The following is a 13,326-nucleotide window of genomic DNA, read 5'->3' on the forward strand; positions in this document are numbered from 1 at the left end:
GAAAAAGTAACCTCATATTGGTCAGCAACAAATAACCATATTTCCAATTGGATCCCCAATCTATGTTTCTGATCAATTGAGTCCCTGTCGTATTCAAGAATCGTTCATTGGATCCTTTCATCAACGAATGTGCCTTAACCTTTTCTCAATTGGCTGATGCCAGGTATATTTGTTGATGGAGGGATCAAAACAAGGATTCCTGGACAGTTGAGGACTTACTTAATAAGGTAAAAAATTAAGCCGGGGACCCAATTGAGAGAAAAGTTATTGGCCGGTAACTGTTTCGATTACCCCCCCAAAAAAGGTGTTGATGTGTCGTGTGTTCTAAAAGCAATGAAAATGACAATTAAAAGAAAAATCAGGGGCCTAATTACCAATAAAGTTAAGCACCTCCATTTTTCTTCTGACCTCGAGGAGGTAAAAAATATGCCCTGTAAACACAACCATCACCAGCACCAACGGATCACAACCGTCAAAAAATTTACTAGTCTCTGACATTTGGAAAAGTCAGAAAAATAAACGGCTGATGATATAAAAAAAAATAGAGATGAAGAGAATGTTTGTTTTTGTGTTTTAAAAAGTTAAAAATTTTTATTTATTTTAAATTAAATTTTATTTTAGTATTTTTATATATGTTTTGATGTGTTAGTATTAAAAATAATTTTTTTAAATAAAAAAATTAAAAAATATTTTTTAAAAATAATGCTAGAATATCTTCCCACCGCAAAATCCAATGCATGCAAAGCGTGTAGAAGTAGAAGTGCAGAGGGGCAACCTACAGGATGGGGGGGTTGTTGAGGAAGAAGAAGGCATTTTTGCCTTTCACTGTAAAGGGCTAGGAGTAAAAAATAATTATAATAATAAAAAAACCCAGAAAAATTCAAAATATTTTTATTAAAAAATATAAAAACAGAAAAGAAAATCAGCCCCCTTCCATTCTGAGCCTCTCCCTATATATATTCCTCACACCAGACTCCGCATAGCCTTCTCTCTCTCTCCCCCTCTTCCCCTCTCTAAAACAAAAATAACCCTTTTTCTCTCACTAGAATTTATGCGTGTATAAATAAATTTGCAATTTTGTTTGGTAACTGAATTTGCATTAGCTGATAAAAAATCATAAACACAAATTAAAACAAGTAGTAGAAGACGAAGCAGAAGAAGAGGAGGAGGGCATATTGTAGAGGAGGTTGAGCATGCCCTCTATTTGTATTCTCATTATGCCTCCTCTCAGATCTTAAATTATCAATTTTGATGAGATTTACCATCTGGGCTTTTCTTTAATCGGTGGGCTATATAATTTTTTTTATTTTTTTGGATTCGGATCTTTCTAAATTTTGGACCTTTATTGAATTCCAGGATGTTTCTGGGTTCTTCTGTTTTTTCTCTCTTGTTTCAGGTTTGATAGATTCTAGATTGTTGGTTGGCTGATTGATCGTTGAAGGATCTGATAAGTTTTTGGTTTTTGTGTCAAACAAAAACACAGGAGTTCTGTTGTGTGTTTTTTTCTTAATTGTCTAAATAAAGGTATTGCCAAAATCTGAATTGCATTCTTATTCAATATAGTGACAACTTTCATTCATTTTCTGCTTAGTGTTAATGGTCTTTGTTGGTTTTGATTTGCTATTGAATTGTATGTTAATCGTGTTGATGTTGATTGGATCCAGTGTAAAACACGTTTACCGAGTTGAAGCGGGCTTTCGATTGTGTAAAAAGGTTTGCCTTTTTTTATTGATTTGATTAGTAGTGTGATTTGCATCTGTGAAGTTCTGGGCTTCGTGTTCACTAAGAAAAATATTTTGTATTGTAGAGATTAAAGAGAAAAACAAAAAAATGCAATCTGACAGTGGCAAGCTATTCATTGGTGGAATTTCATGGGACACCAATGAAGAAAGGCTCAAGGACTATTTTCAATCTTTTGGGGAGGTAGTAGAGGCTGTGATAATGAAAGATCGCACCACAGGGCGTGCCCGTGGATTTGGCTTTGTTGTCTTCTCTGACCCATCTATTGCAGAGAGAGTCATTAAAGAAAAACACAGCATTGATGGCAGAATGGTAAACTATATTAACCTTAAAGTGACCCTTTAAGTTTGTGTGCAATGTGCTAATGCTTTTCAGAAAGTTTACTATATACGCACCATGCAAAGTGGAGAATTCATTTCCGTGTCTGAGTCACGTGTCCAGTGTTCTAACTGAAGAATTTTTTTTTAATTCTTTTCCTGTATTAAACTAGATATCAAATCAAGCCAAGAGTAAAAGCTTGGCTTCTCTCGGTTTATTTTTTTTGATGGTGTTAGTTTTGCTAATCATCCGAATTTGTGTTTTTTTTTATGTATGTTAAGCTTTAAGTGTTGACAGATTCCCACTGTCTAAGCTTGGTTTTCTAATTGTGCGTTTATCACCAGGTTGAAGCAAAAAAGGCTGTTCCCAGGGATGATCAGAACATGCTGAGCAGAAACAGTGGCGGTAGCATCCATGGTTCTCCTGGTCCAGGGCGTACAAAAAAGATCTTTGTAGGAGGCTTAGCATCCACTGTTACAGAAAGTGACTTTAGGAAATATTTTGACCAGTTTGGGCTCATCACAGATGTTGTGGTGATGTATGATCATAACACACAGAGGCCAAGGGGATTTGGGTTCATCACTTATGATTCTGAGGAGGCAGTGGACAAAGTTTTGATGAAGACTTTTCATGAACTGAATGGCAAAATGGTTGAGGTTAAGCGAGCTGTTCCCAAAGAGTTATCACCCGGTCCCAGTCGCAGCCCACTTGGTGGATATAACTATGGCCTAAATAGGGTTAATAGCCTCCTTAATGGCTACACTCAAGGATATACTCCAGGTGCAGTTGGAGGTTATGGACTTAGAATGGATGATAGGTTCAGTCCGGTTGCTGGTGGTCGAAGTGGTTTCCCTCCATTTGGTTCTGGTTATGGAATGGGTTTGAATTTTGAGCCAGCATTGAGCCCTAGTTATGGGGGGGATGCAAATTTTAATAGCAATCTCAGCTATGGTCGAGGAATGAGTCCTTACTACATTGGTAATACCAATAACCTTGCTAGACCTGTAGGATATGATGGAGGTAATGGAGGAAATACTTCATTTTTCAGCTCAGCAACAAGAAATCTGTGGGGAAACGGGGGGCTCAATTATAACACCAACTCTACAAGTTCAAATGCATACATAGGATCTGGAACTGGAAGCCTTGGAGGAAGCACCTTTGGCAACAGTGGAGCTAATTGGGGTTCTTCATCTCTTTCAGGTCAAGGTGGAGGAAATAATGTTTCTAATAGCAGTCTGAATTTTGGGTATGGAAGTGGTGAAAATAGTTTTGGTCAGGGCATGGGTAGTTATGCAAGAAATAGTGGGAACAATGGGGCCCCAACATCATCATATGCTGCATCAAATGGTAGCTTTGATGGAGCATTTGCTGACCTTTATGGTGGTAGTTCAGATTACAGGTACCCCACTTGGCAGCCGTCAAATTCCGAGCGAGATGGATCTGGTTCTTTTGGTTATGGCCTCGGGAATACCACCTCTGATGTTCCAGTACAAAACTCTCCTGGTTATGCTGATGGTTATAGTGTTAATAAGAGACAGTCAAATAGAGGTAAGAGCTCCTAGTCTAGTACATCCATCCAACTGCTTGCTCTGGTTCTTTGAAAGTTCTTTCTCAATATTACCAAATAAATCCACACTGAATCATTAAAGTTGCTCCTAATGTTCTGAGAGTTAAGTATGCTTCATAACCAGTAGTAGCATAAGCGATTAGTCTACATTTTCTTTTCATTTTCTTTTCATTATCTATATATCCATGCGCATATGTACAGATGTGAAAAAATTACAAATGGTTTACACAAAACCTTTGTAATTTTTGAAACATGAAGAAATCAATTTGAAACAGGTAGCTATTATAGCATGTCTTGTTTTGTTCACTACAAGGATTCTCATCTTGCACTCGCTGGATGTGGGAGTCTCCCTACAACAACGAGTTGATTTCTATTGTTGAAAGTGTTGCTTTAACCCAAGTCGTTGAACTGCCACATTATTTGTTCTTTTTTACAGTATGAAAAAGGAATAATGTTCAAGTGTCTAGTTTCAAATGTCTGAACTTAATTTTGCAGTTCATGAAATGTAGCAAACAATTGATTAGCAGAAATTTACATAACCTCATGGTTGGTGCAATAGTTGACTGAGTAATTAATAATTCAATGTGCTGTGAGGAACATGATCTTGTACGCCATACATACATCAAATGTCTCAAATTCTTGTCTCTGTTGTAGATTCATTAGAAACCATGGGCTAATCACAATTTTGGGATGGGCACCCCCACACCCTGTGCAGAATATTTAGTTATTAATAATGCTGAGAGTTCAATATCATCATTTTCCATTTTCATGAATTAACATTCTTGGTCTTGAGGTTCAGAGGAGCAATCCAAACTATCGTCACAATTGTCATATGAAAAGTGAAAAAAGAAGATGTTCTCTGTGCATATATTGATTGGAAAATGAGGCTAGAAAAGCTTAGGCTGTGTTTACTTTTAGAATACCTTTTAGTTTCCATTTCTAGTTTTCTTAATTTATTCTAAAAAGACTTCTTCTTGGAAAATTAAGGAAATGTGTTTACTAATACAAAATTTTCAAAATATAAAATAAGGTCCTTTTTGGCTTGCATTGAAAATAATAAAAGAAAGGGGCTTAAAAAATTAGGTGAGCTGAACAATGCCCTTATCTCTAATAAGAGAGAATTTGGAAAACAACTTTTTGATGTTTTTCAGTTTTCTAAAGGAATAGAGAGATAGAAAACACGACCAAGAAAACAATTTTTATTCTTAACTAGAAAACCCCTTTTCTTTAGTTTCTATTTCTTAGAAAATCTTTCAAGAAAACTGAAAAACTTTACTCAAGTAGACACAACATTGATTTTTGTTTAGTTGTCTGCATGATTTCTCGCTTCAGTTGCATGTTCTCCCTTCATTTGTCATGTGTTTGTGACTTTGTGAATTGCCATTAAATTGCTCATTCTTTCTGGTGCATTTATTGCAAGTTTGCCTCGTTCCCATTGTTGAGATGTAGATAGTTGATGTTTACCTTGCAAGGTTTAGTTCTATTCTATAGTATCTTTGTTGATATTGATTTAATTTGTATCCCTGTGTCATGAGATGTTTTTCTCGATTGATAAAGCACCAGTGATTAGCACAAAAGTTTTTTCTGCCTCTTCAAGTCTTTTGTCTTTGTGGTTGATTTTTACATGATGTAAAACCATGAATTTTCTCCACTATTATTTATGCACTATTACACACTGTACTCCCTCCATTCCATTTTGTTTACCATTCTGTTTTGAAGTGCCTGCTAATTTTTGTCAGTAAAAAGAATTCAAATGGTGTAATTATTTTTCCTCCTATAATATATTCTTTCACAACAATAGTTTCATGTTGGATAGGAAATTGGTTTCAAATATGCATATGTTTTATGTTATATTAAACAATATTATTTTTGTCTCCAATTGCTTTTATTTTGCATCTGTAATCTCCATAGTTTTCCTCGTATTTCTTAGTATTTTAGACCTTTAAGTTTTGCAGTGATCTGTTTCAGTTTGGATTTTTCAACGATCCTAGTATTATCATCTTAACATTGGGATTATACCTTGGAAGTTAGTTTATAGCCAATGTCGAAAATAAAAGGCAGATCCCAGTGTTGGCCTCTAGCGTAGGCTTATCAAGATTGGATGTTAATTCAAATTTCCACTATGACTGTGCATTGAAGGGAGAACTTGCTCGATTCCTCATGTGCTTTCCTACCATGTTGTCCTTGCTTCTAAATATAAACTTGCGTTGTGGCATTAATCTTCTTTTATGCTTTGTTGGCTTGAAAAATACCATGTTGAGATCTTCTGTCTACTTGGAATTTTGTGTCAATTGGTTCCCCTTTTGACCCAACTGTTTCATGAACTAAGGTGTTTTCACCTGTGAATCTGACCCAGTCCACATTTTGAGGATTTTGGTTTGAGGATTTTGAATTAGAAGTTCAACCATATGCTTTGCAAATAAAGATTCAGATAGAATGGTGTAGAAGGCCTGGAATGTGTGCATGTAATGATAACAGACTAAATGACTAATTTATCACGCTTTAGTTGCTGCATTTGCAAGTTTAGGTAATCACGTTGTCCTGGAGGCTTCCTATGATAGTATTTCATATTAGTGAAAAAAAAAACTAGTTGTAAGGGATTGAATTGTGTAAATAAAAACATTCTTTAGTTCTGAGCACGTTGATTGTAGTTTGTATGCTTATTGATAAGATGTAAAAAGGATAAGGAAGATTATGAAATTGGGAATGGTGGGCCTGGGAATTCATGCGATTAGGGACCTATAAGAAGATTGAATAACAAAGACAGACGGAAGTCAGTGATGTTTCAAAGAATAAATTTTTCAGTGAAGTAAGGAGGTTTCTTTTCTAAATAATAATTCCTAGATTACAAGCTCACTGATTTTGAAGTTTAATTCCTGGATTATAAGTTCACCAATTTGTGAGGGATGGGTTGCTAAGGTAACACAATCCACTCACATGAATACAATTTTGCATTTATTCATTATGTTGGAGCATCTTTCTTTATCATTGTGTTACAAATATCTATTAAATATGTGGTTCTACATCTTGTTTGTTGACTGAACTGCTTAAGTTGTACTGTACCATCCATTTAGCTAAGAAATGAGTGCGTTCCAAGTATCTGTATGATTATTATGTACAACGCAAAATTCTTTGATTTGCTTCACTGGTATTCATGCTGATGTCAACGGTTTTCTTTGTGTAATTTAATTTTTTCCCCTGCAATTTTTGAACTGAAATTTTTTGCACAAATCATAGCCATTTTAATTTGTTGACAACCAATTCCAGGGAAATTTACATGGTACAATTTGATGAATTGATTTAATTGTGCCTCAACCTTTAGATTTTGAGGGATTTTCTTCTAATTTTTTTCAGGAATTGCTGCCTAGCTGGATCATTTCAGTTATCATGATATATTAAGTGGAGATATTCCGGTGACTCAGGTGAATTGTGAATTTCATGCATCCTCTCTTTAGTATATTTCAGTTAAAACAAATTGGTTATCTAGAGCTAACTGGAGTGCTCGATTCGAAGAATTAAATTTAGAGATAGAAGTTATAAGGTTTTGTGTTAAGGGTTGAGTTTTGAGTTACAATTTAGGTTTTTTTGTTTCTGTTCTTTGATTGAGATGTAAAATCAGCTTGCGGGATATAGTCGAACTGTATCATGCATCTCTGGTGAGGCCGGCGATACAAAAAGATTTAGACTTTTTTTACCCCCTAGTTTTTTATGCCCTGTAATTTCTGGCTAAGTTGTGGATTTTTCAGTTGTCTTCTTGTTTTTCCTACTTCCCATTAATGGGGATTATTTTTCAGCAGATTGTACCCCCCCAGATTCTTGTTTATTTTACTAGTGTGATACGTTCAAGGGATACCCATCTAGGGTCCCCCATGAATAAGTTACCAACATATTATTATTCTTTTTCCATTTCTATATTTTATTTTGTAAGCTAACAGTTGAAAAAAAAACAAAAACTTGGTATTTGATCTGACTACGTAAATTGTCTTGCCAAATTTTAGACCAGGTTATATTGATGACTGGATATCTATCTAGTGTTCAATCAATTACGTTGTTTGATGAGATTCTAATTAGTGGTTGCAGTATTGCGTGCATTCAGTGTGGTCAGCAGGGGGATCCTCCTAGTTTCTCAACAGCACTTTGCATATTATTTCCTGCTAAGATAATAGTATTTTCCGATTCTCGTCTCCTCATTGTGCTTAAGTCAGTCTTGTTATTTCGTTTGCTTCCCAATGTTTCCGAGTTTCCATACATGCCTTGCTTTCCAATCCCTGGCTTATGGACCTGCATGCATCATATGATATCCCATTCGTTTTCAACTGGGATAGTCTTTTTTTTTGTTTAAGCTTTGACTGTTCTTTGCCCATTTCCCATCACTTCAAGCTTGATCATCCCTTTCAGTTCTCTGTAAATGAACAATGATTTATTCCTCTAATGCTGTCTAATGGCCTTCATGCTCATAGAGAAAAACGAAGATCGAATTCCTGACCTCGACATTGTGGCTATCGAGCCATCAGTTTTGCAGGCACAGTACAATCTTATTCACCTGTGGCTATATCGAGCCATTAGCAATGCTTTTGATCTGGATTCAGTCGGATTCTTTCTTGGTCGAATGCTTTCTACCATGAAATCCGGCAGGTCTTTTTATGTTGGTCTTGTACGTTTTTCTCTTGGTCGGACTTGTGTCAGTTTTGTCACCTAAGCTTGGATAATGAGATAAAAGTGCTTCTCAAGAAAACTCTGCTGTATCAACGTTTTCAACTTATCATTAATAAATGGTTCATTGATGCTATGTATTTGTGTCAGTGTCCCTGTGGCTTTATGGCGTGTCAGCGATCATAAAAGATAAATAACTTGGCGGGTGGGTAGTATTTCTGTTAAAGTAGACATTCAACGCCATGTTTAGAACAGCCATTTCTATGTTGCCCTCAACACTCAATTACTCGGTTTTGGTGCGTTTGATCTGACCAAGCTGATGAAGGTGAGAAGAGATGGAGATTTCTAATGGCCCAAAGTCGAAAAGAGGGACTGGAAACGGCCTTTAATGATATGACCTGTCGAGAGAGGGAGTGTCTCTTCCTTTTTCTTTTTCGTGAGTACAAGAAGGGGCTGAAGCCTAAAGAAACGACGACTTACAAGCGACAGTTTAATAAACCTATTTTTTTTTTAAGGAAGGCGTTGAGATAGATAGTTATAGAGATTTCTCTGTAGAACATCCTTGCAGACCTGAAAATAATTAATTAACAACCAGATGATGCAAAAAGAAGAACGAACAAATTTCTTGGCCTACAAAAAGCACCATGCAAAATCCCAGTCGCACCAGTTTTATATTTTTCTTCTCCTTCTTCTATGGAACTGATCACAGGTTAACTTCTTAACCATGGCTCCCACTGTCCTTGTCAGACCCGCCTCCAATCAACCTTTCTCTTCTCAGCTTCTCTTCTTTCGATTTTCTGCAAAAAACCACCCAAGAATTCACTTCCAATGCTATACAAGCTCCTATCAATGTAGAGAGGCACAGACAATATCCTAACTTAGCATAAGACCTGCTCTCTCCCATAACTTCAAGTCCTTGAAAAACATTTACAACTCCTAGCACCACACAAGCATACCCCACAAAATGGTGATAAGATTTCCAGTACTTTCTGAACTTGTTAGTGGTCTTAGGCCTAAACAACAGTGCTAGTGTTTGCAAAGCTCCGAAGGAAAATGCGGCGAAACCAAGCTTCCTATGTAGGCCATAAACCACTCCTGGTGATAATTCCCCAAGTCTAATTCCAATGGCAAATCCTACCGTTCCTATGAAAAGAGCAGAGAGTTGTATCCCTGCATGAGCATAAAACCATGCTGGCCCTAGTGCTTGTATGTGCCTCAAATATCTTGCAGTGACAGCTCCAATTGGGAGTAAGACTCCCCATGAGACAGAATTTAGGATCCCATGCACCGTCTTTAATGTTCTGGTATCATCTTTATGGGCAGCACTGAAACCATACAAGACATCGATGGTGGCAATGGAAGATAAGTCACTGGAGGTTGTGGGATGGATAGCTGGGGAGTAACCTTGAACGTATAGGCCACGGTTCCACACCAAGTGAATTTTGGTCTTATTCCTTACAAGTTTGAAAGTGGCATAAATTTGGACGGCCGCGCCATTGTGTATAGTGGCCATTTTGCCACCGTAGAGGGTGGCGGAAGAGGATAGAAGCTGGATATCTAGAGGGCGAGAGAGGGGTGGCGATTTTTGGAGCTTTACTGTCGGGTCTAAAATAAAAGGTAACAGGACTAACAGGCCTGAATTGGGGTCTGGAAAGGCAACCAGAGCACGAGTGCCGGTCATTTCAGCCGAGGAAGGATTGATCCCCCACCCCACCCAACCGGAAGGTGAAATGAAGGTACCAAAAAACACGAGGTCTAGGGTGGCATTGTGGGCATGAAATGTCCAAGCCATCGAGGCTTGCTGGGTAGGGAGTGTCATGCATTTTTCAAAAGTCTTGGTGGGTGTGGTGGTGCTGCAATGGGCAGAAAATGCAGTCCGAACATACGAGGAGAGGAAGAGGAGGACGAACAGGAGAGGCATTTTAGTAAAAAGATGACAGAATAATTAGAGTACTGAAGGATGGCACAGGCTCGGAGGAGGCATGCAGCTAGCTAGCAAGCTTTTGTTAGCATTTGCGTGTTAGGTGAATGATGTTTTATTTTGGTGGAAGAGTGACAGAAGGTTATCATGATTAGTAACACTCCATGAGCATATTTCTGTGCTTAACTTTGAAGGAAAGGCAATTTCAAGTGTTAATTCGGTGGATAAGAAAAGAACGTCAAGAACTTGTTTGTTTATGAGTAGTGGATGCATACATAGATGCATGATGGCGAGTCTGTCACTGTGCCGGCATGTCGAGTTACTATCATTTTCTTGATTACTTTTCCCAGAGGGGCCTGGAATATATTGTGGTGCTTGGCTTTGGCTTTGAAGCTAAGCCAATATACGTTTAAAATCTTGGTCCCCCCCTCTAATTTTATTCTTTCTTTATATATGAAGTTAACATTTTTTCTAAATTTAACTTCATGAATTTGAGATTTCATAACCCAGATTATAAGTTTAACAAATTAATTTGGGTTAATTTAAGTTTTTTTTTTTTAATTTTATCATTCAATATTGAATTGACTAAGAATTAATCTTTATAATTTATTTTTTATATGATTATTGCGGTCTTATAACCTGAGTTGTAGATTTAACAAGTTAACCCGAATTGAATCAATATGTTATCTTATCAATATTTCAAAGAGATGCCCCTGTCTAATATGCTATTATATTTTGAATTCATAATTATCTTTTTATTAAAAAAACTTTTGCAACATTCAAATTTTTTTTTTTTATGAAATTTTTTTATCTCAACCTCGAAACATTATATAATTGCTAGTAATATCTAATTCAAGCGGAATCTATCATTGTTACTAGATGGATTCGAATACAAACATATTGTACCATTGCTTTTATGAAGGGCTATATATATATATATAGACACACACACACAAATGATCTTAATCGACCAAATTTGGGTTGTTGTCTTGAGTTTGAGTTACTATTAAGGATCAAGATAATTGTAATATCAATTCATGAGCTTAGGTTAATCCGGTTAAACTTGGACTGCCTAATTTGACTTTGCTTCTTTGTCTTTATTCAAGTTTGAAAGCCAACACATCAAACTTGGCAAGTCATGTTAATTATTACCTGTCTGTCTACTGTCTAGGTTCAAATCCATGAATATGGACACCCTTTTTAACTCTTATTATTTATTAATATAGATTGAGTTTATCCGTCCATCTTTCCCTTTATTTTCGAACATCAAACAAATCTTACGAAGAATAATATGATTGAAATCAAATCATATGTGAAACTGAATTAAATTTTATTTTTGATTTGAATTTAATTGATAATTTGTTATAATTTTTCTGTCTGAAATAAAATATAAAGTTATATAATTAAATTTAATTATACTATTTAAAATATCTATGGAATCAGATTGAATTAACAATTTTAATTATTTTATTTTTAATTTAGAATTGCACGGTATATTTAATTTCTCCCTGAATAATTTAATTATAGATAATTAATATTGCGCTAAGCTCTCTCATACCGACCTTCATTTTCTGAGCCGTGCCCTTAGCTTGCATTCAACAGTTATGGAAGGTTATTAACGAGGGCTATGATAGACAGCTGGCATTAGCTAGGACTGTGTAAGCTTTGATGGAGGCCGGGGAAGCCAAATCCTGAAGTTGAATATTCTTACCTTGTGTTTGATCCCAAGAATTTGCACAGCGTCAACAACCTGTCAAGCATGTTATACATGGAACAACAGAGATTCTCACAGGAATGGAGTTTCTTGAGCCGCGCGCTTACAATGTTGGGACAGAAGAAGATGGGATTGGGTATTTTTGAAACCGTATTTTCAGTGCTCTTTCAAAGAGTAATTGATTTGCAAATCAGAGGGTCTCTGCTCTGATTTACTTGTCTTTATTTTTTATAATTTGAATTCCATTTCAATACCCTCAAAAGAATTTCAAAGAATTCAATTTCAAGAATTCCAAACAGCCCGTAAAGACACAAGGGTCAGAGCCATGGAAGTTTTATTTCTTCTTGCATGATAATATCTCCTTGCTTCTGTTTTGTAACAGTTCAATTTCCAACCCAATTAATGGCTAGTACTAACTCAATAAGCCGTAGCAATAAACCTACCAGAAATTGACAGGAAAACTGTTGCCGAGTGCTGATAAAACCAAAAAGAGCTATAAATGCATGGCTTAAAAGAGAGTATGTGCAAGGGATGAACATCACAGACTTGCAGAGAGTTTCCTTAATGGATCAGCCATCATTAGAAAAACAATTTTCCTCTCCACCATAAATCAAAGTTGACTTGTTCTTAGCTAATTTGCCAAGGAAGCTAGAAGTGTATGGGGCTTAGTGATTTAGAACTAGCATTATGTGGAGAGCTAGAAGCTTGGAAGAGATCAAAAGCGAGTAGGTTCGTACAAGGAGAGACCTGGTGTTTCGATTAATACCTGCATACGAGGAGGAAGTCATCAAATGATGTTTTCTGTCAAGAAAATATCATGGCTGGAAAGGTTAGGTCAGCAGAAAAAAGTAAAGTAGGTGGGCGGGTATGTTTGAAATTTTTATTTATTTATTATATTCAGTAAGATAGTTTTATCACTCACGGCAGAGTCTTGTGTCATGGATGGAGTTGACAAAAATCGATCAAGTAAAGCGTGTCATCAACTAAAAGTCTAGAAAGACTGCCAATATGGTCATCTTCCTCTCATCTGAGATCATGCATGGAAGATATATAGTCGTCTCATCTAATTCCTTGAACTGGGACGTTGGGATTCCTCTAAGAATGATCAAGATTTTTCTGACATACTTCCGGCCTCCTGGTTGGTTACAAGGTGGAGGTCGGTGAACTGCCACTCATGGAGTTTAATTTAGAATAAGAGGTCTTGATTGCTTTGTTTAATGTTTAATGGCAATATCCATCACCCAAGCTTATCTAACTAATTATAAAACGAGGAGATTTCTTTTACACAAAAGGGTCAACAAGTCCTCTAAGGTGGACTGAAAAGCCATTGGCTTCCTCAAAATCCTTGTCTGCTTTTACTTTACATAGAAGAGCAAATGAAAGAAACACAAGATTGATCAGATACAAAGACGC

General features: G+C 36.4%; 2 protein-coding genes across 3 annotated transcripts; one reads left to right on the top strand and one right to left on the bottom strand.

Moving 5' to 3' along the window:
- The first annotated feature begins 970 nt into the window (after nt 1-970).
- Nucleotides 971-7,512, top strand: LOC133691690 (heterogeneous nuclear ribonucleoprotein 1-like). Of its 2 annotated transcripts, XM_062112294.1 has the most exons (6): nt 971-1,284; nt 1,397-1,524; nt 1,665-1,713; nt 1,810-2,052; nt 2,403-3,606; nt 6,980-7,512. In XM_062112294.1, exons 4-6 carry the CDS (start codon nt 1,831-1,833, stop codon nt 6,991-6,993), a joined length of 1,440 nt encoding a protein of 479 aa, XP_061968278.1. In that variant the 5' UTR covers nt 971-1,284; nt 1,397-1,524; nt 1,665-1,713; nt 1,810-1,830; the 3' UTR covers nt 6,994-7,512. The 2 variants fall into 2 exon arrangements, with proteins under 2 accessions (XP_061968278.1, XP_061968279.1); XM_062112295.1 differs by having other exon boundaries at nt 1,808-2,052; nt 2,403-7,047.
- A 1,301-nt stretch (nt 7,513-8,813) lies between these two features.
- On the bottom strand, nt 8,814-10,355 carry LOC133691691 (cytochrome b561 and DOMON domain-containing protein At2g04850-like). Its single transcript, XM_062112296.1, has one exon. The coding sequence runs from the start codon at nt 10,197-10,199 to the stop codon at nt 8,997-8,999; it is 1,203 nt and encodes a 400-aa protein (XP_061968280.1). The 5' UTR covers nt 10,200-10,355; the 3' UTR covers nt 8,814-8,996.
- Between the last annotated feature and the right edge of the window lie 2,971 nt (nt 10,356-13,326).

The sequence above is a fragment of the Populus nigra genome, chromosome 4 (assembly GCF_951802175.1).
Source record: "Populus nigra chromosome 4, ddPopNigr1.1, whole genome shotgun sequence".
Classification (NCBI taxonomy): Eukaryota; Viridiplantae; Streptophyta; class Magnoliopsida; order Malpighiales; family Salicaceae; genus Populus; species Populus nigra.

What these genes read in the sequence shown, in the direction of transcription:
- LOC133691690 (XM_062112294.1), top strand. Translation starts at nt 1,831, where the DNA reads ATGCAATCTGACAGTGGCAAGCTATTCATTGGTGGAATTTCATGGGAC. An exon ending in ACAGCATTGATGGCAGAATG is followed by an intron (nt 2,053 to 2,402) that starts GTAAACTATATT and finishes GTTTATCACCAG; the next exon opens with GTTGAAGCAAAAAAGGCTGT.
- LOC133691691 (XM_062112296.1), bottom strand. Translation starts at nt 10,199, where the DNA reads ATGCCTCTCCTGTTCGTCCTCCTCTTCCTCTCCTCGTATGTTCGGACT.